Genomic DNA, 25,174 nt, shown 5'->3' with positions numbered 1-25,174 from the left:
CAAGGGAGCACCGGGCCCCAGTTGGGTGCCGTGTTGTTTCCCAGGCTCTTACCTTGTGACAAATGCGCTGTGTCACAAATGCCGGCAGCAACTAGGGCAGTGGGTGTGGGGCGTCGGGGACGTTACACTCTCTGCATTTCTGCAAACCTGAGATTATTCTAAAATAAAACGTTTATTAAAAAAAAAACATGCAATCTTGCCAATAGGCCAATTCCATGAGAATAAAAGATTTTTTTTCCCACCTACAAAAGTCTTTTTAAGAGAAACAAATGAAACTATTTCCAGATGAGGCAGGGTGTCTGGGAGGGGCTGTGGGTGGTCTGGGGCTGGTGACTGGTGAGGTTGGGTGGCCCTCTGGGGGTCTGGGAGGCACATTCCATTTTGCTTCTGTTGGAGATGTTCCCGTCAGATGCTGAAGGAACAAGCCTGCCGGCTGGGCCACTCCGACCTGGGCTGTGGCACCCGTGTGGCCCTCGGGCCTCCTGGCCTGAGAAAGGGGAGTGAGAAGGAGCCACTGTCCTGACATAGGCAAAACTAGGGGTCACTGGTCTCGCACCCCAAGGCCCCGTGAGCAGGCCAGATGGGGGGATCCCTGGGGAAGCCCCTCGCCATTCTCCAACCCCCAGGCTTTGGGGAGCCCCTGCCCTCCAGGCCCTGTGCTCGGAGGTGGGGGGAGGACGGCTCAGTGACTTTTGGTTCCCATAACCTTGACAGAGACGGGGACCTGGACGCATCCTCCACACCCACTGGGGGGAAATGGACCCCACCAGCCAGCACGGGGTGAGTTGGGGGCCAGTCCCTGCAGAGTGTGGGTGTCCACAGATGGTCCCTTCTGCAGTGGCAGATCGGGCGCCAGCAGGGTGCCAGCCTCAATGCTGCCGATGCGGGCAAGGGTGGCCTGTGGGCAGGGCTGGAGCTGCCCCACAATCGTGGGCTCTGCCTCATGCCCAGTGGGTGCCCCGTGATGTGGCGGGGCTGGCCTTGAGTTTCCTGCTTCTCACAAGCCTGGCACCGCCAAGCCTGGGCCCCTCTGGCCCATCTCCACAGCACCCTGTGTGGCCGCCGCTTGGGGCAGGCCCTGTGGGCCCCACACCCAGCCTGGCTGAGGGGCGGCAGAGACTGTCTGCCTGGATGGTGAGGTCAGCTGGCGGCTGCTGGCCACCCTCGTGCTCAGAAGATGCCCACGGCGGCGCCCACCGATGCATCGGGACCCTAGGCCAGCCTGTCCCAGCATATCCTCAGCTCACCATGGCAGGCTCAGTGGTGACCCCCCGTTTACATAGGTGGAAACTGAGGCCTGGCGAGAGGAAGATGCAGCCTGAGGTGGGACGTGAACCCGCGGCCCTTCAGCCCAGACAGTGGCCCTGGAGTGACCACCAGCTTCACCAAAGCCCCTTTATTGCGCCCCGGAGGCCACCTGCCTGTCGTTCCCCGGGGCCGTCACCGCCGGTAGCGGTAGCGCTTGAAGTGGAACCACAGCTGGAAGATGCCGTTGGCAAACTGGCAGCGGAAGCCGTGGCGGTGCGAGTATTCCCACTCGCGGTTGACGATCTTGAAAGCGATGTCCTCGTAGGGCGGCCCCGCATGGAAGCGCAGGATGGCGAAATCCTTGTTGTCGGCGCAGGCCTCCAGGAAGTACTCGGGCGTGGAGCGTTTGTCGATGAGGTCGGGGTAGAAGATGTTGAACTTGTATCCCTGCACGATCTTGGGCGGGGGGTTGTCAAAGTCGTAGTGCGTCTGGTTGTACTTGTTCCACTCGAAGCCCGTGTGCACGCGGTTGAAGAAGCGCGGCTTGCGTGGCCGGTACTTGTCGGCCCACAAGTAGGCCTTGCCGGTGAGCGGCATCTCCACGCTGAACTGCGCCTCGTCCTGGCCCATGCCCTCCTTGGCCCGCCGGAAGAAGATGTCCTCTGCGCTCTCGCTGGCGTCTCCTGCGGGCGGGACGGCGTTCACCCGGGCCTCGGCCTCCCCCTGGGTCCTGGCCTCCCTCCTAGCCTCTCTGGCAGGGGCGGCCACTGGTGCCTCCCGCAAAAGGGAAACAGGCTGGGGCGGGCTAAGGCACATGGGGAGGGGACAGGTCCTGGGGGGCCCTGAGACCCGCACCATCCGCCCCGAGCCCCGGACCTTGGTCTTCATATCTATCGTCCTCCTGGGTGGGGACCAAGCGCAGCGCGCTTCCCCGCCGAGCGGCAGGAGAACCTGGTGGTTAAGACCTGGCTGCGGGATCCAGCCCCACGCATGACCCCCAAGGGAGTCCTGGCCCAGGGATTTTCTGAAGGTGGTATTTTCTCCTCTGTCTTAGGACCGAGGCTGCCCAGGGAGTGCTCGGACAGCGTCTGGTAAAAGCTTCCACCACCTGTAGCCCCAAGGCCAGTGGGCCAGCAAGCCCAGGATGAATGAATGAACGCCCCAGTGCAGGTGACGGAACGAACCCTCAGAGACCTGGGGGAGAAGAATCAAGCAGCTCCCCACTGATGCCAGGGGCTTCGGCCGGGAAATGAGGCTGGAGAAGCCCCGCCCCCAGCTCGCCCCACTGGCCCCGCCCCCTGGCCTCCAGCCCCGCCCTTACCCGTGACCTGGAGCTGCTGGCGCGAGAGCTGCAGGCGCTGCAGGTCCTCATCCGGTTCCAGCACGTGCGCGTCCAGTGGCAGCTCGTGCGCCGTGAGTAGCCGCGGGCTGTACCTGCCAGCGTCGTAGTCGTCCAGGCTCTGCTGGATCAGGTCCTCTTCCATGAGCACCGCCTCGCCCTCGCCCTCGCCATCACCGTCCCCGTCGCCGTCGCCCTCTGTCGGGGTCGCGCCGTCCACCTCGGCCTCCGCGGGGCCGCCCTCCGAGGAGGGCCCGGGCGGGGTGGGCGCCGCGTCCTCAGGCTCCAGGCTAGGGAGGAGAGAGCGTTGGAGGCGCGGAGGCTGCCCACGGCCCCTCCATCCTGTTCCGCGTCTGCATCGGCGTCCCCGGGGTGCCGGCCGGGCCTACCTGCGGCTGGGGGACTGCGGCTCCTGCTTGAGGATGGGGAACAGCGGCTCGCTCTCCACGCCCTGCTCCTGCTTCAGTTTGTACAGCTTCTGCCGCAGCACGTCCTGGTGGCGCTCACGCAACCTGGGACGCAGGGCCGGGGTCAGCCACATGGAGGCAAAGGGGCTCCGCGCCCCACCCCCACCGAGAGTCTCACGCCCCTTTTTGCTGCAAAGACCCTGAGAAGGTGGTGAGCAGCCACGGCTCTGGCTGGGACCTTTGCCCAGGCTTGGTCAGTTCAGGGTCAAGGCTTATGGGAGAGAGGACGAGAGGACCCAGGTACCCCAGAGAACCATCCCGTGGCAGGGAGGGGTGGGTCTCTGTCTCACGTTGGAGTCTCAGTGTCTTGTGGCTGGGGCTGGCCGGGAGAAGGGGCCCAGCAGGACACCAGCCAACAAACATGATAAATTTAGAGACATTTACAAATTAGCAGAGGAGACATGTATTTACACAGCGGTGCCAAAAACAGTCCAGGAATCTGTACACAGCCAGAGGCCGGGAGGCAGCGCTGGGAGGGCACGGGCCTGGGCGGAAGGCAGCGTGGACAGGCAGGCAGCCTCGGGGCTTCCTGTGATGCCGTGGCTGCTGGAGTGCGCCAGGTGCTCGTTAAAGGGCAGAAGCTCCTGGGGAGCCCTGTGAGACCAACGGGGCTCAGGACTCCGGGTGAGGGCACTGGAGCATCCTGGGACCTTCCCACTAGGGCATGGGCCTACGCGCCCCCCAGCCCCCCTTCATCACTCACAGGCCAGCCCCGGCCAGTCGGCACTTTCCTGCCCCCCCTCCACCCCACAAGGTCCCAGGAAGGGGCAAAACCCATCCCACCCGGACGGCACCACCCCTGGTACCCGCACCCAGCGCTCACCGGGCCCGCGCCATGTGGGCCCGCAGCTGCTGCAGGAGGCTCTCCCAGTAGCCCATGTCCAGGTTGGGGCCACCGGCGCGGATTTTGCCCTCGATGCCCTGGAAGATGACCTGCAGCTGGTTGTATGTCTTCCCCTTGAACACCGACTGCACGTCGGAGCTGACAGAGGCGTTGACCCCCTCACGGCGCTCACCTGCAGCGGGGTGGGGGCATGGGGGGGCGGTTCCACATTTCCTAGGTGCTCCTCCACCCCATCAGAGCCTCCTCCCCTGCCATGGGGGGGTCCCCCTCCCCTCCTCTTCCCCCACAGGGGTCCCATCCAGTCCAGTCCTCTCCCCTCACGGGGGTCCCACCTCCTCCCTGGTCTCAGGTTGTCCCCACTCTGGCCACAGCGGAGGGGAGGGGGTGGGCGGAGGTTGGGAGCCATGTTAAAATGCAGTTGCTGAGGCCTTGCCGTGGAGGCCCAGGCCCCCAGCGCAGGGGAGGCCAGGACTGGCCCTGAGAGTGCCCCTCCCCAGGTGAGTCTGATATGTGGGTCTGGGAACCCTAGTTGTGGGCCCCGCCCACCAACCTGGACCAACTCTGCCCTGGCCTTGGGCAGCCCATGAGGGGGTGGGGGGTGTGCTCAGTAGCCAAGCTCTCTGGAATTCAGATCTGCTCTGCCAGCCCGGGCTATGTGACTGTGGGCAAGTAGCCTGCCCTCTCTGGGCCTTGGTTTCCCTCTGTGAAGCCTAATGAGGAGCTCTGCCCTGGCAAAGAAGGCCGCCCTGCTGGCCCCTGGGGAAGTCCTGGGACCGCCCCAGGACAAACGGCTCCCCACCGCCGCCCCCCATCCTACATGGAGTCTGTCTGGCATCTACCACTGGCCCGGGGGCCCGAGGCTCAAGTCCCTCCTCGATGGATGGGGAGGCTGCTGAGGGCGGGAGTGGGGTGCTGGGAGGCCAGAGCCCAACCTGACTCCACGTGCTCTGCCCCACACCGCGTGGCATGCCGGCGGCCTCAGGGCTGCTCTTGGGCCACTGCCACCCACCCCGCTGGGTCTGTCCTCACCTCACAACCCTGCCCCCCTTGCTGCCCATGCCCAACCCCTGCCACCTCTGGGCCTTTGCACATGCTGTGTTTCCTGCCAGCCACCCATCCTTCTCTGTCCCGTTCGCCTCCTAAATTCCTCGCATCCTCCATGCTCAGTGAGAACATCCCTTCCATCGGGAAGCCCTCCCTGACCATCCAGCGATGGCAGCTTCCCGAGGCGGGCAAGGGGGTTTGCTGCTGCTCTTCCCTGTGCCATGCTGGGCCCACAGGGAGCTTGGTGCATAGCTGCTGGCGACACACCGGGCGGGGGTGACCAGCGCAGGCACCCTGCTCAAGACCTGCCTTCTCCAGTCCCCGCCGGTAGACAGAGGGTCAAGAGGCCCACACCCTGACCACAGGGGACTGGATAGAGCCTAGACGGACTCAAGTCCCCTCCAGCCAATCACCCGGGACCCTGGAATCGGCACCCAGAGCTGCAGCCCCTTTGCTGGGCCCTAAGTGGCACTGGAATCTGTGGCAGCCCCAGCCAAGCACAGCGCGGCTGTGCCCGGACAGGCGGGGCTGCCACAAACACTGAAACCCAAGCAGAAGAGCTCAGCCGGGAGGCTCCCAGGAAGCCAGGCCAGGGGCCGCCAGGTCAGCGTCTACAGAAAGCCGGGTCTGGACGTGCTGCTGCATGTCTGGACGCCTCCCGAATGCCCACAAGGGGGCCCAGGGGGTTTAGGGGGTCCCAACAGCTGCTAGAGGCTGGGGGTGCAGGCCAAGGGCCCTGGTGCTGCGTGGGGAGAGGCCAGGCCCTATACAGGGTGGGAGGCTAATGAAGCTGAGCTGGGATGACACCCGTTTTCTACTGCACAACCTCCTGTAGGGTTAGAACTTCCTAGAAAAAGCTAGGTGCACCAAAATCTCACAAATCACCACTAAAGAACTTATTCATGTAAACGGCCAGGCATGGTGGCTCAAGCCTTTAATCCCAGCACTTTCGGAGGCTGAGGTGGGTGGATCACGAGGTCAGGAGATCAAGACCATCTTGGCCAACATCGTGAAACCCTGTCTCTACTAAAATACAAAGAATTAGCCGGGTGTGGTGGTGTGCCTGTAATCCCAGCTACTTGGGAGGCTGAGGCAGGGGAATCGCTTGAACCCAGGAGGCGGAGGTTGTACTCCACTGCACTCCAGCCTGGCGAGAGAGCAAGACACCGTCTCAAAAAACAAAAAAACTTATTCATGTAACCAAACACCACCTGTTCCCCAATAACCTACAGAAATAAAAAATTTCAATAATTTTGTAAAAAATTAAAAAGAAAAAGCATGCAGTCGCTCATGCCTTTAATCCTAGCCCTTTTGGAGGTGAGGCAGGAGGATTGCTTGAGGCCAGGAGTTCAAGACCAGCCTGGGCAACACAGTGAGACCCCATCTCTACAAAAAATTTTCAAAAGTGGCTGGGCATGGTGGCTCACGCCTGTAATCCTAGCACTTTGGGAGGCTGAGGCGGGCGGATCATGAAGTCAAGAGATTCAGACCATCCTGGCCAACATGGTGAAAACCCGTCTCACTAAAAATACAAAAACTAGCTGAGTGTGATGGCATGCATCTGTAGTCCCAGCTACTTGGGCAGCTGAGGCAGGAGAATCGCTTCAATCTAGGAGGCAGAGGTCGCAGTGAGCAGAGATCGTACCACTGCACTCCAGCCTGGTGACAGAGTGAGACTCCTTCTCAAAAAATAAAAAAAATAAATTAGCTGGGTGTGGTGGTGAGCGCCTGTAGTCCCAGCTTCTAGGGAGGCTGAGGTGGGAGGATCACCTGAGCCCAGGAAGTCGAGGCTACAGTGAGCCTTGATCGCGCCACTCAACTCTAGCTTGGGTGACAGAGCGAGACCTTGTCTCTGAAAAATGAAAAGAAAAGTAAAAGAAAACGCCCAATTAATTGAAGAAGATCCAAGACAGGGGCTCTGTGGGTCTCTGGGAGGACAGCAAAGACCCCTCAGTTCCCTACTCCTGGAAACCGTGTTGAAAGGAGAATCAGAAACTCCCTCAGAGGACACCAAAGCCACCTGGGGTCCCCAACTGTAATGCGTCAGGGGGAAGAAGGGCCGAGACAGACGTGGTGGAGGCAGAGGGCCATGGAAGGGACGGGAGAGGCCGGGGCCTAGGGCAATAGGGCACGCTGGAAATGCGTCCCAGGCTTATAGGAGAGGGCGGGGCCTAGGGCAATGCTGGAAATGCGTCCCAGGCGTCCTGCAGCCGGTGGCTAGGGTCTGGGGCTTCTGAAGGAAAATGTACTGCACCCAGAAGTCTTTCCCCAGCCCCGCTGCCACCAGCAGGAGCACACGAAGACCCTTACGGACACATCTCTGATGCTGGAGAATTGCCCTGCCCCTCGGAGGTTACGGGAGGATACGCCCCACCGAGGAGCCCACTGGAGGGACGGGATGGCTGAGTGACCTCCACCTCCGGGGAAGGCAAAGCTCCACTGAAAAAGAGGAAAGCCACAGGCTCTTTCCTACGAAGGACCTGCCACAGACCACGCTGAGGGCTGCAAATGACACTGACCCAGCCTCCTGGGATCCTCGGCCACCATGGGCTGGTGGCAGCCAAGGCCTGAGAGAGAGGGCGGGGGAAGGACCGGGTCTATCGACAGGGATGCGTGGCCCGTGAAAGCCAGGCACTGTTACAGCAGCCGCTGGGGTGTGGATTTTGCGGGGAGGGCCAGGGCTGCTGTGGTTGGCTTTTAGACCAGGGGGGTCTCATCTAGGGCAATTCTGCCCCCAGGGGACTCTGGGCGACGTCTGGGTACATCTGCGGTTGTCAGGACTAGGGGTGCTCCTGACCCGGGGTGGGTGGAGGCCAGGGACGTTGCTCAGCACCCGGCAGTGTCCAGGACGGCCCCACCCTAGGGAACGGCCCAGCCCACATGTCCGCAGTGCTCGGGGTAGATGCTTCAGAGCATCCCCGGCGACCATGTGTGTACAACCACACGGAGGGGAGGGAAACGGGATTTTAAAAGCCCATCAGGTTGGAGGGGCATGAACTGACCCATGGGAGGGGAAGCGCCCTGAAGCAGGGTGGCACGGCCTTCAGGCCAGGTGGAGAGAGACCTGCTGTCAAACAGGCAGAGCCACCGTGAGCACTGAAACCCGAGCGGAAAGCCCCGTGGCTCCCGTGAGGCTGGCACCGCCGAGTCAGCGTTTACGGGACGCTGGGTCTGGATGCCGCTGGCCCTGCACCCCAGACAGAGGCCCGCCCCCCTGCACCCCTCCCAGGACCTACTGCCCGCTGCTGCCCCCTGGTGGCTCGGCTCAGAAGGGGAGGCCCCAGTTGGGGAAACAGGCCTGCAGAGAGCACCAGGCCCCACAGCAAGTCTGAGGCTTCTGGGTGAATGCTGTAGCCCCCGCAGCTCCCCTGGAGCCCAGGCGCACGCCCGCCGTTACCTGGCCCCTTGCCCGAGGCCTCCAGCTTGCGGAGCTTGGAGATCTCGTCCTCAGTGATGGTGGTCATGTCCCGCCAGAAGTCGGCGTTCTTGCCCTGCTCCAGCTCCATGTAGACCTGGGGGCGGGGGGCGGGGGTCAGGGCACGGGCGTGGCTGGCGTGGGGGAGGGTGCAGGTCAGCAGAGCAGCGGGTGGGGCTGGGTACCTGGATGTCCTCCAGCAGGTCTTCCATGTCGGCCACGGTGAGGCCGTTGAGGAACGTGTAGGGCTCGTGCATCTCCACGGCCAGGTCGTCATCCTCGGCGCTGATGTACTTGGCCAGCAGGTCGATGGGCTTGGCCCGCCCGTCCCGGATGCGGATCTTGGAACTGTGGGGAGCAGGGGAAGGTGGCGTCAGAGCCTGGGCTGTACCCTCCATGCTGAAGACCCTGCCCTTGGGGTGACCACACCAGTGGGAGCTAGGGAGGGGCCTGACCCGTTGGGAGTGGTCAGGGAGGGCTTCCTGGAGGAGGAGGCATAAGGTAGAGTGAGCCGGGTCAGCCAGAGGGCACAGGTCAGCAGTGCAGACAAAGTGCAGTGCACACAGCATGGACCCGGAGGGTGGGCCAGGTGGGAGGGGCTTCCTGGAGGGCCTCTGGGATGTGCCCAGGAGGGCGGCTTCTATGTGGGCTGTGATGGGGAACAGTGGAGGAGCTGAAGCAGAGGAAGGCTTGGGGGCCAGAGTAGTCACTGCCTCGCAACCACCTCCTCCCCCAAGCAGACCACTCGGGGCAGAGAGCCGGGGTTCTGTTCTGGGCCTGCAGGGGGGTACGCATTGCAGGCGGGTCTTGGTCCAACCCAAGGGAACACGTCACCAGGCAGGCCCGAGCTGGGATGTCACCCGCCACGGGGCCCAGAGCAAGCAGGGACACCCTGGAGCCGCAGCTTGTCTGTAATCCGGGCGGATGGGGGTGCCACCCTCCTGGGTGGAGTGTGGGAGGGACAACCGCAGTCGGTGCAGGACTGGCGTCCAGCACGCATGGGGGTGCCGTTCACCTGGGCCCGTCTGCTCTGCACCCCGCCCAGCGTGGGAGGGCAGGAGACAGGAGCCTTGCCACCCGGGAAGGGGTCCGGAAGGGAAGGTCCCAGGAAGTGCCACGTGGGACCCTGAAGGGTGGGAGAGCAGTGGCTTCCAGAGTGACAGCCAGTGCCCGGCCCTGGCTCCAAGTCTGGGTCGGGGGGAGGGAGGCCCCGGCGCACCGCAGCTTGGCCTGCTGGAGGTGGAAGTTGTCCTCCTGCTCCTCCCACGTCTTGAAGTGCTCTGCCTCCTTCTCTCGCTGCAGCATCTCCAGCTCCTGCTCGCGCATGGCCTTCTCCCGCTCCCGCTCCAGCCGCAGCTGCTTCACCTGCAGGCACAGGAGGCTGAGGGCAGCTGGGGCCATGGGGGCCGCGGGGCTGCGGAGGGAGGGGCTGTGATGATGGGGGCCCAGCCTCCACCCAGCTGCCCTGGGCACAGGGATTGGTCTGGAGATGCCTGGGCTGGTGGACAGACCTTGGGAAGGGAGAGGGCCCTCCTGCCCAAGACTCAGCGGCTCAGAGCAGCTGGGGCCCTCTCAGCCACCCTGAAGACAGCATGTGGGAGTGAAGGCCCGAGGCCAGCAGAGCCAAGAGGTGGAGGGGAACAGCTTCCTGGGGCCATGGTCTGAGTCCCTGGATCCAGCCTTACCTGAAGCCAGCCCCTGGACTTCCCACCTAAGCCCCTCAAGTCCCGCCAGAGGGGGTGGCCTCCAGGCCTTGGAGATGGAGGGCCCTGCCCAGTGGGCTGGCGGAGTGCCTACCTTCTGCAGCTCCAGCCGGTTGTCCTCCTGGATCCTCTTGTTCCGCTCCTTCAGCTCCTTCTCCTCCAGGTGGCTGATCCCCTTCTTCTCCAGGGCCTGGAAGTGCCAAGCACACCCGCCCTGAGCACAGATCTGCCCCCTTGCCCCCCTCCTCTGCTCCTGCGTCCAAGAGATTGACCAGGGCCCTCGTTTTGCAGAGAGAGGTGACCTGCCAACACTGCACGTCTTCCAACCCCCTCCTTAATGCTCCTGAAACTCAGTGGATCCAATTCAGCACAGACATAGAGCCCCCACTGGGAGTGAGATGTATGCAAAGGGGAAGAAGGGGCCATCCCAACTCCCAACAGGAGGGCCTCGCTCAGGGCCACCCCAACTCCCAACAGGAGGGCCTCACTCAGGGCCACCCCAGCCCCCAACAGAAGAGCCTTGCTCGGGGCCTGCTGACTCGTTTTACCCGGGAGTCTGGCTGCTTCAGACGTGAAGGTCACGCCCTCAGCAAGTCAGGGTCCCCCACTGCGCGTGGGACAGGGCAGGAACAGTGAGTGGGGGCAGCAGCAGCTCCGAAAGCAAACCTGCGGGGTCATGGGGTCCCGCCCACACAGCGGGGCACAGGGGTGGCCACTGATGGGCTTGTCCCAGCCTGGAGACCCTCAAAGCTGGCTTCTTTCAGCAGCTGTCTGAGAGCCTGGTGCGGAGCCCCCACTGCCCGACCACCTTCCCCAGGCTCTTGGCGTCCCGTCGCCATGAGGGGGTTCCAGGACCCCCTGCCGCCCAGAAGAACTTGCCTCCAGGGACACAGGCTGCCTGGCTGGGGACCACCCCCTAGACACCCGGGCCACTCTGTGGTCTATCCAGCCCAGCCTGGGGCCGCTTCCGCAAGCGTCAATGATGACCACAGCTTCCTCCTCCATGGCTGCCCACCCAGAGCTCACGGTAGTGCCCAGCACACCGCAGGCGCACAGCACACGGTGGCGATGAAGTGCCAGGCAGCAGTGTGCGTGCCTCAATAAAGAACCCTGGGGGCTCTGGGGAGCAAGGGGCCAGGAAGGGCTCTCTCAAGAGGGGACGTGTCAGTTGAGGCCTGACAGAAGAGAACAGCCGGGGAAGGGGTAGAGCATGTCCAGGCAGGGGCGCAGCAGTGTGAGGGCCCCGAGGCGGAAGGAGCTCGTTGTGTTCTCAGACGACATCGGGCAGAAGCCACCTGGGGACCCCACAGCTCCCAACTGAGCAACCAGCAAGCAGGTGCAGTCGGCCCAGTCCACACGTTGCCTGCTCCACCCCCTCCACAAGTGGACGCTGCTTCAGATGAGCTGTGTCCCCCACAGGCACAACCCCGTCTGAACCCCTGCAGCTGTAATTGTGACCCTATGTGAAATGAGGTCTTGGCCGGGTATGGTGGCTGACACCTGTAATCCCAACATTTTGGGAGGCCAGGGCGGGCAGATCACTTGAGGTCAGGAGTTCGGGACCAGCCTGACCAACATGGTTAAACTCCGTCTCTACTAAAAATACAAAAATTAGCCGACTGTGGTGGCATCCGCCTGTAATTCCAGCTACTTGGGAGGCTGAGGCAGGGGAATCACTTGAACCCGGGAGGCGGAGGTTGCAGTGAGCCGAGATTGCGCCATTGCACTCCAGCCTGGGCAACAGAGTGAGACTCCGTCTCAAAAAAAAAAAAAAAAAAAAAAGGGATGAGGTCTTGCAGACGTCGGTAAGATGAGGTCATCCTGGAGGTGGCGGGCCCTCATCTAGTGCCTGGTGTCCTCATGAGAAGAGGAACATTTAGACACAGACATACGGAGCAGAAGGCCATGTGGAGACAGAGACGGGAAGACAGCCGGCCACGCCAACACAGGAACAGGCCGGGTTCTGCAGCTACAAGCCTGGGAGGGCCCAGGAACCACCAGCCATGACTGGAGCTGGGAGAGGCAGGAGGGGCCTCCCCTCGGCCCCCGAAGGGAGTGGGGTCCTGCCCACACCTCCCCACGCCTTGATTTTGGACTTCTGGCCTCCAGAACGAAGAGATGGTAAGTTCTGTTGTCTTATGCCACCGGTGTGACTGATGGCTAAATGGCGGGCGCAGAACGAAACAACCAGCTCAGATGACAGAGCGCCTGGAACTGTGGAACCCTGTCCTGGCTACGTGACGCCAAGAGCTGGCTCTCTAGACAGGTTTCAGGTTGGGCTGGTGTTTGGGGCAAAGAATGGCTGAAGCTTACACCACAAGAGACACAGTTAATGGCAAGAAAATGATGGTGGGCTGGGTGCAGTGGCTCATGCCTGTAATCCCAGAACTCTGGGAGGCCGAGGTGGGAAAATCACTTGAGCTTCAGAGTTCGAGACCAGCCTGGCCAACATAGTGAGACTCCATCTTTACAAAAAAATACAAAATTAGCCGGGCATGGTGGTGGTGCCTGTGGTCCCAGCAAGTCAAAAGGCTGAGGTAGGAGGATCGCTTGAGGCCAGGAGGTCAAGGCTGCAGTGAGCCATGATCACGCCACTGCACTCCAGCCTGGGCGACAGAGCGAGACCCTGTGTCAAAAAAGAAAGCTGGCCGGGCATGATTGCTCACGCCTGTAATCCCAGCACTTTGGGAGGCGGAGGCGGGTGGATCACGAGGTCAGGAGATGGAAACCACCCTGGCTAACACGGTGAAACCCCATCTCTACTAAAAATACAAAAAATGAGCTGGGCGCGGTAGCGGGCGCCTCTAGTCCCAGCTACTCGGGAGGCTGAGGCAGGAGAATGGCGTGAACCTGGGAGGTGGAGCTTGCAGTGAGCCAAGATCGCACCACTGCACTCCAGCCTGGGCGACAGAGTGAGACCCTGTGTCAAAAAAGAAAGCTGATGGCGGCAGAAGCTGGCTTATGTGTGCGTGTGTAAAACCAACTCCTGCACGATCAAGTGCAGGCTGGGAGTGTCTCGAGTGTTGGGGTCTCCAGAAACAGCGGAAATGCTACAGGGACAGAGGCCACCACCCGGCGGGGCCCACCTTGTTCCAGATGAAGGTGCCCAGTAGGTTGTTGTCTCCAAAGGGGTTGTCGGTGTTTGTGTAGCCCATGTACTCCTCACCCCAGCCCATCTTCTCCCGCTTCTTGCGCTCCTTGGCCTCCTTCTTGGCCAGCCGCCGTGCGCGCTTCTCCTCGGGCGTCTCGAAGGCCTTCATCAGCTCCTCCTGCTGCTTCCGCTCCTCCCGCAGCCGCAGCCGCTCCTGCAGGCTCTGCTGCTGGCTCAGGGCAGCTGCGGTCGCCCGGGGGCTCTGCGATCGCCCCGGAGACGTGGAGCTGGACGCTGAGGAGCTAGGAGACCAAGAGCGTGCGCGCCGTCGCCGGCGAGCCCACTGGCCCCGTGACTGCTCCTCTCCCGAGTCCGACTGAGAGGCCCCATCCCTTGAGTGCCACTGGGGCCGCGGGGGGCTCCGGCTTCGCATCCCTGAGCGCTGCCACCGCTCTTCCTCCAAATCTGACCTGCGGAGAGGACCCATGGATGCCTGCTCAGTGCCTGCCGCTGTCATCTGCTCCACAGATGCTTACTGGGTGCCCGTGGGGGAGCAGGCACTGTTCTAGGTTCTGGGGACACAGCAGTGGCCCAAATATTGATGGCTTCTGCCTTCCTGGGCTCACCCTCTGGTGGGCCCCAACAAGGAAGACATCAGCAAATAAACACACCACGCAACACTAGGCAGAGGCAGAAGCCACAAAGAGTAGCGATGCCGAGCACAGGGGCTGGGGCTGCAGGGCTGAGGTCAGAGAGGGGCTCTCTCAGGAGCTGACACTGAGCCAAGGTCTGGAGGGAGTGGGGAGGCAGCGATGGGTGGATTCGGAGGGAGAGTGTTCGAGGCAGGGCAAGAGCATGGGCCTAGAGGCAGGCACTGACCTGCCACGTTCTAAGAACAATGAGGAGGCTGCGTGGCTGAGACAGAATGTGGCGGAGAGGGAGGAGGCGAGAGCAGGGAGGTGGCTGGGGCTGGTGGCACAGGAATTATAAGGGTATGAACCAGAGGACCCGAACACATTTAGGTTGTCAAGGGAGGGCCTCCTAGATGGAAGTGGTGTTTGAACTAGTCCCACAGGATGGACAGGAGTTAACAGAGTAGAGCGCAGGGAACGGAAGATGCACAACCTCAGGGGTGGTTCAGGGGCCTTTAGTTTTATTTATTAGAGACAAAGTCTGTTAGACACAGAGTCTACTAGAGGCAAGGTGTATATTTTTATTTATTAGAGACAGAGTCTCCCTCTGTCACACAGGCTGGAGTGCAGCGACATGATCAGAGCTCACTGCAGCCTTGACCTCCTGGGCTCAAGCCTCAGCCTCCTGAGTAGCGGGGACTACAGGCACACACCACCACACCCAGGTAACTCTTTATATTTTTTTGTGCAGAGGGGTCTTGCTATGTTGCCCAGGCTGGTCTTGAACTCCTGGGCTCAGGCAAGCCTCCTGTCTCAGCCTCCCAAAGTGTTGGGATTACAGATGTGAGCCACTGCGCTCAGTCACGTTTAGGGGTCTTTGTACGCAGAGAACTGCCAAATATTTTGTTAAATGCTCTACCCATTAAGCTCATGTCAAAAAATGCAAACTATGTTGAAACCAATCATTGCAGAGCCCTTAAATATTGGCCGCAAGTTCAACTGAATTTTCGTGAACATTAATTCTAATTACATATCTAGAGTGGCAAATTATTGCGAATAATTCCAATACCAGAAAATGGTAGGTGAAAAAACACAAAGATGACATTAACAAGACTTATGCGCAGGCGCGGTGGCTCACGCCTGTAATCCCAGCACTTTGGGAGGCTGAGGCAGGCAGATCACTTGAGGCCAGGAGTTCAAGACCTGCCTGACCAACATGGAGAAACCCCAGCTCTATGAAAAAATACAAAAATAAGCTGGGTGTGGCAACACGCGCTTGTAATCCCAGCTACCCGGGAGGCTGAGGCTGAAGAATCGCTTGAACCCAGGAGGCAAAGGTAACAGTGAGCCGAGATCGTGCCACCGCACCCCAGCCTGGGCGACAGAGCAAGACTCCGTCTCAAAAACAAACAAACAAAAAAACCAACAACAGATGAGTGAACTTGGCCCAGAGCGGGGCAAGACTGGCCTGAGTGTCAGCCACGAAGGGACTGAGCCAGCACTGGGGCCCCGGTCTGGGAATCACTCCCTGTCCCCATTCTGGTTTCTCTGTACTGGAACCGGCTCAAGGCAAATCCGACCAAGTGCCCCATCTCCAGAAGAAAAGGACCGTGGGGAAGCTGAGATTCAGGTACTAGGAGTCAGCTGTGAGTCCTGCCAGCTAACACCGAGTCTTCTTCCCTCCCACAGGCCACCTCCACTAGCAAATGTTGTCTCCTCTACTTCCAGAATCCCTCTGAAATCTACGCACTTTGCCCGCTGTGGTTGACTACAGCCTCCCTCCCATCGAGGCTGCCATCATCTACTGTCTGGACAACTGTGCCGTCCTCCTCTGGTGCCGCTCCTGCCTACCCTGCTCCATCCCTTCTCCACCTCAAAGCCAGAAAGTTTGCAGAATTAAGTCAGTCCACGTCACTCCCCTGCCCAAACTCCTCTCAGGGCTCTCCGTTTCCCTCCGACTAATAACCAAAATCTAATGTGCTGAGCACACAAGGCTCGATATATGATCTGGTCTCTCGTTACCTCCCCGCCGCCTCGCTCACCCGGCTCCGGGCTGTCCCTCCAACCGCCCGGTCCCCTGCCTGGAACGCCTCTCGCCTTCCTTTCGCTGCCAGGTTAATTCCGACCCGTGGTCAGTTGTCCCCTTCTCCAGGAAGCCCTCCCCGATAAGTCGGGAGTTTCCCGGTTCCCCGGGATCTCCAACCCTCGGTCGGGCGCTCCTGAGGTAGGAGCCGGATCCCCAGCGCCACTCCCGCAGCGACTCCACCTGCGCTCCCGACTCCGCCGCCTCCGTCTGCGCCGTCCCTCGTCCTCCCGACGCCGCCGGTTTCGCCGCCCATGGCTCCTGCTCCGACTTCGGCTTCGGCTCCGGCTCCCGCTCTGGCTCCGCTGGCTTCGGCCCTGGTGACCCGCGGACCGCGAGCGCGACCGTGTGTCCCGACCCATCGGCTGGGCCAGTGGCCGAGGCACAGACACCAATAACCGAAGCCTGCGCTGGGGGCCTTCCTCGCTCACGGCGCTCTCCAGGCTGCCCCGTCCGCGCCTGAGATGGGAAAGAACAACCCATCCCGCTGCCCCAGCCCGCAAGGACTCCGACGCCCCAGACTCTCCACTACGTCTGCAAATGTGGACCGCGTGATTGACTCCAATGGGATTGTCGCCTCCGGGGTGGCGGAGTCTCCTTTCAAGCAGTGCTGGAGGCAGCCCCAGGCGAGTCACCGAACCTCAGGGGGCCTGAGAAACTGTGGGCGGGGCAAGGGCAAACTAGGAACTTTGTGCAGGGAGGGGCCTGCGGAGGCGGGACCAATAAGAACCGGGCCTAGGCCGGAAGTGGCGCTTCATTGGCGTGACCAGGGGAGTGGCCAAGGAGAGGCGTGTCCGGGAAGCCAGGTCCCCGAAAGGCAAGGAACCAGGAAAGTCTCAGGTACCAGGCAGCTCCAGAGGGCAGAGGGTGGGCGCGGGGACAGAAACTGAAAAGCCTTCCTATGAGAGTCATCTTTATGCTCCACCACCTGCCAATGAACACCTATGTATTTTGGGAGTTAAGGTTTTAAAACAAAGCTTTGATAACCCTGTATTCCCCCATCAACCCATTTTAGAGATGAGGAAACTGAGGCTCAGAGAGGGAGAGTCACTCTTACCACCTGCCTTCTCAACCCAGCCTGCCCAGCTTTGTGGTGTGGGTGCTGGGGCCCCGTGGGAGGGTTGTGAGCAGGGTTTGGGGGACTTGCTGTTGAAACAAGTTTGGCGTGGGAGGACGGACTTCAGGGGCAAGGCTGGAGGCCAGAGACCTAGAAGACGCTGAAGGCCTGTCCTGAGCTCCCCTAGCCCATGGTCGCTGCTACCACCACCCCGTGCAGTTCTAACCACTCGGGGCTGGGAAGGCCTGTTTATGGAGGATGATAGTAATTTAAGCTAACTTTTAAAATGTTTATCTTGGCCGGGCGCGGCGGCTCACCCTGTAATCCCAGCACTTTGAGAGGCCGAGGCGGGCGGATCACCTGAGGTCGGGAGTTCAAGACCAGCCTGGCCAATATGGTGAAATCCTATCTCTACTAAATAATACAAAAATTAGCCGGGCATGGTGGCAGGCACCTGTAATCCCAGCTACTTGTGAGGCTGAGGCAGGGAGAATTGCTTGAATCTGGGAGGCGGAGGTTGCAGTGAGCCGAGATTGTGCCACTGCAGTACGGCCTCAGCGATAGAGCAAGACTCTGTCTCAAAAAAAAAAAATTAAAATTAAAATGTTTATCTTGAGTGGGGCGCAGTGGCTCATGCCTGTAATCCCAACACTTTGGGAGGCCGTGGCAGGTGGATATTGAAGTCAGGAGTTCGAGACCAGCCTGGCCAACATGGTGAAACCCTGTCTCTACTAAAAATACAAAAATTAGCCGGGCATGGTGGCACGCTTGTAATTCCAGCTACTTGGGAGGCTGAGGCAGAAGAATTGCTTGAACCCAGGAGGCGGAGGTTGCTGTCAGTTGAGATCGCACCACTGCACTCCAACCTGGGCAACAGAGCAAGTCGCTGTCTCAAAAAATATATATATATAAATAAATGAAATGTTTATCTTGGAATACAACTTCATAACATCCCCGTAAACGCTGGCTTTGTATGCTTTGTTTGGTGTTAAGGCAAGGATGGAACCTTACAGAGGAAGCAGAAGACCATCTCCTGCCGCTCTAGATGATTACCTTGCTGGTCCTGAGATGTGGGTTGTCATGGTGATGGGATGGCCCGAAACAAGGCAAAGTCCCAACCCTGTGCTTCCCAACATTCAGATGCATCCTTTCAGCACACGAGAGATCACCTGCATGGGCCGGGCGCGGTGGCTCAGTCCTGTAATGCCAGCACTTTGGGAGGCCAAGGTGGGTGGATCACCTGAGTTCAGGGGTTCGAGACCAGCCTCATCAACATGGTGAAACCCCATCTCTTCTAAAAATACAAAATTTAGCCGGGTGTAGTGCCAGGCACCTGTCGTCCCAGCTACTCAGGAGGCTGAGGCAGAATTGCTTGAACCTGGGAGGTGGAGGTTGCAGTGAGCCGAGATCGTATCATTGCATTCCAGCCTGGGTGACAGAGCGAGACTCCATCTCAAAAAAAAAAACAAAAACAAAAACAAAAAAACCCCCTAAAACAACGAGATCACCTCCATGTTCAGTTTTATGAAACAGCTGTGCTGAAAACAGCATTGTTCCAAGGGTCCCTTACAGACAGGATCTTACTTTTTTTTGAGACATTGTCTTGCTCTGTCGCCCAGGCTGGAGTGCAGGGGCGTGATCTCAGCTCAGTGCAAACTCTGCCTCCCAGGTTCGAGCAATTCTCTGGCTTCAGCCTCCCAAGTAGCTGGGACTACAGGTGCCTGGCACTACACCCGGCTACGTCTTTTCAATGTAGTTTCTCAAGCTGAGAGTCCAAGAGAAATGTTTTCCCTTCAAGGGGTCCAAACGTGACTGAATTGGAACCACTCTAGCAGAACAAAGACAAACTTTGGGGGGCTGCACAGATGTTGGAAGCAATGCAGTGTTTCCTGAGCTGAACTGGGACCTGAAGGAGGTTCACAGCTGGTAAGGTGTTTGGGTCCTATTACTGGTATTAGCATCAGTCTCACAAAGGTTTCTTTCTTCTCTAAGATTCAAAGTCAGTCCTCAGGCCAGGCATGGTGGCTTATGCCTGTAATCTCAGCACTTTGGGATGAGGCGGGCGGGTCCTTTGAGGTCAGGAGTTTGAGACCAGCCTGGCCAACATGGTGAAACCCCGTCTCTACTAAAAATACAAAAAAAATTAGCCGGGCATGGTGGCGGGCGCCTGTAATCCCAGCTACTTGGGAGGCTGAGGCAGGAGAATGGCTTGAACCCGGGAGGCAGAGGTTGCAGTGAGCTGAGATCGCTCCACTGCACTCCAGCTTGGGTGACAGAACGAGACTCCATCTCAAAAAAAAAAAAAGGCTGGGCACGGTGGCTCACGCCTGTAATCCCAGCACTTTGGGAGGCCGAGGTGGGCGGATCACAAGGTCAGGAGATCGAGACCATCCTGGCTAACACAGTGAAACCCCATCTCTACTAAAAACAAAAAATTAGCTGGGCGTGGTGGCGGGCGCCTGTAGTCCCAGCTACTCAGGAGACTGAGGCAGGAGAATGGTGTGAACCCAGGAGACGGAGCTTGCAGTGAGCCGAGATCGCGCCACTGCACTCCAGCCTTGGCGGAGAGTGAGACTCCATCCTTAAAAAGAAAAACAAACAAACAAAAAAACAAAAAACACAGAACAAAGTCACTCCTCAGACTCCCAACCAGACCTCCGGAACCCACAGAAAGGCAGACAAGTGGGCGGATGCTTATTACCCGATTTATTAGAGAGATCTCTAAAAAGATGGGGTGTGGCGGGGGAAGGTGGGTGAGGAACCTGGGATGCAAACCAGTCTTTGGGGCCAGGAGTGGCTGTATGGTTTCAGAGGCGCCCACCGCTCTGGGTTTGAGGGACACAGCACCCTCGTCTCGGCCACGAGGCGCAGCGCTTTGGATTGTCACGCACCAGACCACGGGGCAGAGGAATGGAGTGGCATCCCCGGGGGGAGTTAAGACACACGAGGTTTGCAGTTTCATTTTGTTTCAGAATCAGTTCGGCCATAAAAATGGGATTGGGGTGGGGGCAGGTGGAATGATTGAACCACCGGAGACGAGGACGTGGTGGCAGGCGCCTCTCCTGGGGCGGGGACTGAGAGGCTGTGGAGACAGTACCATGGTGAAGGACCCCATGGCAATGGGAGTATTGCACTGAGCCAGGTTTCAGGGGAACGGGGACGTGTCGGGATGGCGTAGGGGGACAAAGCCTGGCAGGAGACACATGGAAGTTTCCGCCTTGTCAGTCTCAGAGAAAACGCCTTTTAGTCTTTACAGTACAGGAATTTGGACACTGTCCACATTCTCAGTGGACAGCGGCCATCAGAAGTGACCCAGGAGGGGAAGTGGGCATTGGTCACCAAGGTATTTACAGACTTCTATCGTGGGGGACAGCGGGGTGGGTCCAGCGGCCTCCCTCGCGGGGGATCTGAGGGAGGCCGAGCTCGCTAAATATTATAAATAGGTCTTGCCGTCCTCCTGCCCCTGCCCCTCGGCACAGTCAGTGGAGCACGTCAGCCTCGTTTACAGTTCTCTGAAAAGGGACCAAAAAACACAACCAACAGCAAGTAAGTCTCCGAAGGGGCCTTGGAGACAGCACAAGAATGGAAATGAAATGCTATCCACAGAGGCTTGCACATTTCTCCTGCAAGGGAGCGTCGGCCGGGCACTGGTGTCCCGTGTCGCTCGGTGGAGGGAGGCTGCCCTGGACGCGGTGCTGCCCGCCTAGGGCCACACCTGCTGCTCCGAGTTACCCCCACAGGCTCTCGGCGTCTCTGGTGCCAGGGCTCTGGGCAGGGGGACTCGAGGGCTCCTGGGAGGCTCAGTGTGGCCTCTGGGGATGTGGGCCTTTGAGATGACGACAATGCCCCTGTCCCTGTTGGTCATCCAGGTCCTAGCCACCCCTTCTGACCTCTGCCCCTGCCTCCCCGGGGGGTGCCTGCTGGGCGTCCTTCGGAGGGATAGGGCAGGGGCTGATGGGTGGATGCCTGGTGCCAGCAGATGAGCACCAGGCTGTGAACTGAGGCCAAGGCCGCTTCCCGGGGCTGGACAGACCCTCTGAGCACGCAGGGAGGACCCCACGTGGGCTTGTCCTGATGGGTGCTGGGAGCCACGCGATGGCCAGTTCCCGAGGAGGGTCGGCCCCTCTCCTGGGCAGAGTGGAGGGGCTGCTCTCGTAGAGTGTGTGTCCTCGCTGGGGGCCTCGGGGGTGGGGCTGGCTTCTCCACAGCAGGGGCCTTCCAGGCGCAGCGTGTGGGCTGAGGCCGACGGGACGTGAACGGCAGGTGGCATGGCGTCGTACGGAGGTTGCGACAGACAAAACACAGAGCCCTGCCTGGGAGGTTCTCCAGCCGTCTCAGACCCCACACCAGGCTCTGCTAGGGCTGGAGAGGAATTCTTCCCAAAGGTGCAGCTTCCACTCCAGCTCCTCCCATCCTGGGCACGTCTTGGGAGTGGGGGATCCCCACAGCCATCACCAATAAGCCCCTCTCAGGGGTCCTGGGGAAGGGCAGGGTGGGCGACTCTGCCGAGCTCTGGACTCCAGCCAGCACCCTCTGAGCGCAGCGGGCCCAGGAAGCTGCCCCAGGGCAGTCTGCGTTGAGTCCCACCACTGGGAGCACTGCCGTCTTGGAGGGTGCTGAGCCGGAAACAGTCTTCTCTCCCCTCCTCGGAGACATCACGTCACTTAAACAAGGGGCGGCGGACACCCACACCAGTGAGACTCCTGTGGAGCCGGGCCTGGCCCCCTAGGCCGTGCCTCCAGGCGGAGGGGGTGGGGAGCCTGACCTTCTGCCCTGAGCTGGTCTCCTGTGGCCCAAGGCCCGGCCTCCCGCTCTGTCCTGCCATGGAGAAAGCGTCCTGTTGCCTGGGCCCTCCATGCCAGTTGCTGAGTGGCCCACATCTGAAGAGAAAGCCAAGTCCCCAGCCCTGAGCTCCGCCAGCGTGGGTGGCGGCCTGGGGGAGAGGAGGCCTGGCCCTCCAGCTGTGGTGGGTCTGGACTGGAAGCGCCAGAGGTTTTTGCTCAAGGGGCACCTGGGAGTTGGGCATCAGGGCCCCACCGTGGCGGGAACACAGCTGCTGAGTGGCCGCAGTGCTTGGCAGGGCGAGGGCTGTCCCCACAGTCGATGTTCAGGCCAGACGTCCTGCACTGAGGCCCCCAAACCCAAGCTGAGGGCGGGAGGGTCCGCTTCCCAGGTGGATGGAGGCAGAGCGGCTCGGGACCCCAGCCGTCCCCTCTGCAGGCCGATGGGGCCCCTGGGGCTCAGGTCCCCAGAGGCCACCGAGAACAGCCTGGCTTCCTCCTCAGGACACAGGCAGGCACAGCAGAGAACCAAAGAGTGCAGTGGGCAGGGGCTCTTCTCCCTGTGGTTGGTTTGTGTCTTTTTTGTTCTTTTCCTAAAACAGCACAAACGTGCTTCTGTTTCTGTCTGTGCCAAGTAAGGACTCAAACACGATTTGCCGCTCGGGAGGGTCGGTCTCACAGGGGCAGGCTGCTGACGGGGGTGCCGGGGCCCTGGGAGGCTTGTCGGGGAGGGGCCCGGCCATCGGCATCCGTGCAGGGGGAGGACGAGGTCCGGTGGGGCGGCGAGGCGGGCGTCTTCCGAGCTCTGGGCCTCACGGGGTGGGCAGTGCCTCCAGGGGCAGCCGGAGCAGAAGTGGAGCTCGGCTCTGGGTCGGGGACTGCATAGGAATTACTGCAAGGGCAAGAGGACAGGTGAAGGTGGGTGGTGGGTGGGACGAGGGCCCACCCCAGGCCACCCGCCAGGCCTCCTGCCAGGGACTGGCTTCCTTGGGTCAACACAGGCCCTGAGACACTTACCCCACGGCCACCTCAGAGCCAGAGAGCCCGGGGTGGAGCTCTGGGCCACCTGTGCCCTCCCGCCCCAGGCCTCAGTCCCTGCCTATCCCAGTGGCTGGGGACACGCTCAGTAGAACTGTGGAGCCCACGGGGCCGGCGGGCGCACCTGGGCCGCACTTACTGTGTCGCTCTCGCCGTCGGAGGCCGGGGGGGCCTGGGCGCTATAGTGGAGCGGGGAGTACACCCAGCTCCTCTCATCGGTGGGCTGGCAGGTAGGCGCGCGTGCAGGAGAGCGCAGAAGAGCAGGGTGCGAGGAGGCGCAAGAGAGGCAGAGGGAGGAAGGAAGAGACAGGAGAACATAAAAGAGGCGAATCCCCCACGGAGGACGAGGGGTGGCTCAGCCCAGCTGCCCTCTCTGACCCCGTGGACTTGCTCCCAACCTGGACGGGCCTGGGGCCTCAGCTCAGCTCGGCGGGGCGGGGCGGGGCGGGGCGGGGCGGGGCGGGCAGCAGAAAGCGGTTAGTTCAGTCGAGGCGGGGCCTGAGATAGCGGGTGACAGAGCCGGCGGAAGCGGGTGGGGGTCGCGACCTGGAGCACCGAGTCTTCCTCCTCCTCCTCCACAGCCCGGCCCCACCACAGCCCCCAGTCCTGCCTGTGCCACGGGCACCGGCGCACAGGCTCCTGGAAGCTCTCTACGGGGGTCCTGGGAGGTCGGGGTGCCGGACCTACTTCCCAACCCAGAAGACTTTGGGGACCTGAACACATGGCTGCCCGTGGGCAGGGCCAGCACCCTCTGCCGGCACAGACGTGCGAGGAGAGACTGCGGCTCGGACCACCCACCCTGCAAGAGCCAGGAGACACCTTCCTGCGCATCGGGGCAGAGTGACGGCCAAGTTCAGGGCTAGGCACAGGCAGGGCCGTGTGCGGGGACACGGACAGCTCTTCCCAGCTGTGCCTGCGTGAGGGGTCCCAGGTCTGGGTGGGATCTGGGGAGGGAGGGAGGGTGCGTTCCTCCAACACCTCCGCCCCGCCCCCTGAGGAGCCCCTGCCCCCTCAAGCTCCCCCTGCTTCTCCTGCCCCCAGGCTGCTTCCTCAGGGCTCCAGCCTGGCCTCCCTGTCTTCCTTGTTGCGTCCTCCTCTCTCTCGGGCCTCCGTCACCAACCCAGCCTTCAACACCCCTACCCGGCACAGACGACCTGTGAATTTCCACCAGGCCCGGCCTCGGCCTGAAGTGCCAGGCTTGAATACACATCTGCCTGGTCACGTCCACCTGGCAGCCCTCGGCCCCTAAACTTGTCACAGCCACAACCCAGTCCATCACCCCAAGACCCACTGCTCGTCCTTCCAGTCAGGACAGCGCTGCCCACCCGCTGCCCAGGCCAACCCATGCCTCCTTATCAGACCTGCCCCCCTGCCTGTGCCACCTCCCAGCTGCCCAGCCTGGCCCAGCAGGGGCCCCCCTCGCGCTCCAGGTGAGCCCAGACCTCACCTGCAGAGGCACTGCCTCTCCCTGCCTCAGGCCCTGCCTCCACACTCCCTCTAAAGGGCCCACCTCTGTGCTCACTCCACCCTGCCCGATCCTACAGCTCCCACCAGACCCCTGTTCCCGGCCCCTGGGCACCGAGGGCGGCGCGCTCCTGCTCTGCGAGGCCGCATCACGGAGGACTGACCCCCGCACTGAGGGGCCAGGACCCCAGTGCAGACCTTGCCTGTTTCTCCAGCATAGCAAATGCAGCCTGGAATCCCTGACGTGGGAACGGCAGGTCAGGTCCACCCAATGTCCCTTGAGAGCCCGGTATGGGGAGCCTACGTGGGTGCTCAGTACTGATTTGGTGGCTGCACTGATGGCTCCCATGGGGACTTGAAAACGTGGGGCCGGCCGGGCACGGTGGCTCACGCCTGTAATCCCAGCACTTTGGGAGGCCGAGGCGGGTGGATCACGAGGTCAGGAGATCGGGACCATCCTGGCTAACAACGGTGAAAACCCGTCTCTACTAAAAATACTAAAAATTAACCGGGTGTGCTGGCGGGCGCCTATAGTCCCAGCTACTCGGGAGGCTGAGGCAGGAGAATGGCGTGAACCCGGGAGGCAGAGCTTGCAGTGAGCCCAGATCGCGCCACTGCACTCCAGCCTGGGTGACAGAGCAAGACTCCATCTCAAAAAAAAAAAAAAAGAAAATGTGGGGCCAAAACAGGGTCCCCACCTGAGCCCTGAAAGAGCTGGCCCGCAGGGAGGAGAGTAGCAGCAGCCACCTAAGAGCCGCTCTCTGGAAGGGGCGTCCCGGGCAGCACCGCACACATAGCATCTGGGCAGGGACGACAGTATCCTTCTGCTACAGCGTTAGAAACGGGGGTACAGGCCAGGCGCAGGACCTCAGGCCTGTCATCCCAGCACTTTGGGAGGCCAAGGCAGGTGGATCACTTGAGGTCAGGAGTTCAAGACCAGCCTGGCCAAAATGGCAAAACCCCGTCTC

At 60.9% G+C, this 25,174-nt stretch overlaps 1 protein-coding gene across 2 annotated transcripts; it reads right to left on the bottom strand.

Moving 5' to 3' along the window:
* Nucleotides 1-153: 153 nt before the first annotated feature.
* CACTIN (cactin, spliceosome C complex subunit) lies at nt 154-16,273 on the bottom strand. 2 transcript variants are annotated; one of them, XM_032176386.2, is made up of 11 exons: nt 16,050-16,273; nt 13,147-13,621; nt 10,155-10,250; nt 9,577-9,722; nt 8,543-8,705; nt 8,340-8,454; nt 3,878-4,070; nt 2,977-3,099; nt 2,570-2,877; nt 1,422-1,931; nt 294-487 (listed from the first exon to the last, which is right to left on the bottom strand). In XM_032176386.2, the coding sequence occupies exons 1-10, from the start codon at nt 16,226-16,228 to the stop codon at nt 1,441-1,443; spliced, it is 2,289 nt and encodes a 762-aa protein (XP_032032277.1). In that variant the 5' UTR covers nt 16,229-16,273; the 3' UTR covers nt 294-487; nt 1,422-1,440. The 2 variants fall into 2 exon arrangements, with proteins under 2 accessions (XP_032032276.1, XP_032032277.1); XM_032176385.2 differs by having other exon boundaries at nt 154-1,931; nt 16,050-16,272.
* Nucleotides 16,274-25,174: the final 8,901 nt, after the last annotated feature.

The sequence above is a fragment of the Hylobates moloch genome, unplaced genomic scaffold, assembly GCF_009828535.3.
Source record: "Hylobates moloch isolate HMO894 unplaced genomic scaffold, HMol_V3 SCAFFOLD_15, whole genome shotgun sequence".
Lineage (NCBI taxonomy): Eukaryota > Metazoa > Chordata > Mammalia > Primates > Hylobatidae > Hylobates > Hylobates moloch.
The sequence above is the reverse complement of the archived record's forward strand: the minus strand, read 5'-3'. Positions and strand labels throughout refer to the sequence as shown.

Coding starts and splice junctions, on each gene's coding strand:
- CACTIN (XM_032176386.2), bottom strand. CDS start 16,228: ATGGGTCGGGACACACGGTCGCGCTCGCGGTCCGCGGGTCACCAGGGC. Junction 9,723..10,154: donor ACCGGCTGGAGCTGCAGAAG/GTAGGCACTCCG, acceptor CTGTGCCTGCAG/GTGAAGCAGCTGCGGCTGGA. Junction 8,706..9,576: donor CTCCAGCAGGCCAAGCTGCG/GTGCGCCGGGGC, acceptor TGCTCCCCACAG/TTCCAAGATCCGCATCCGGG.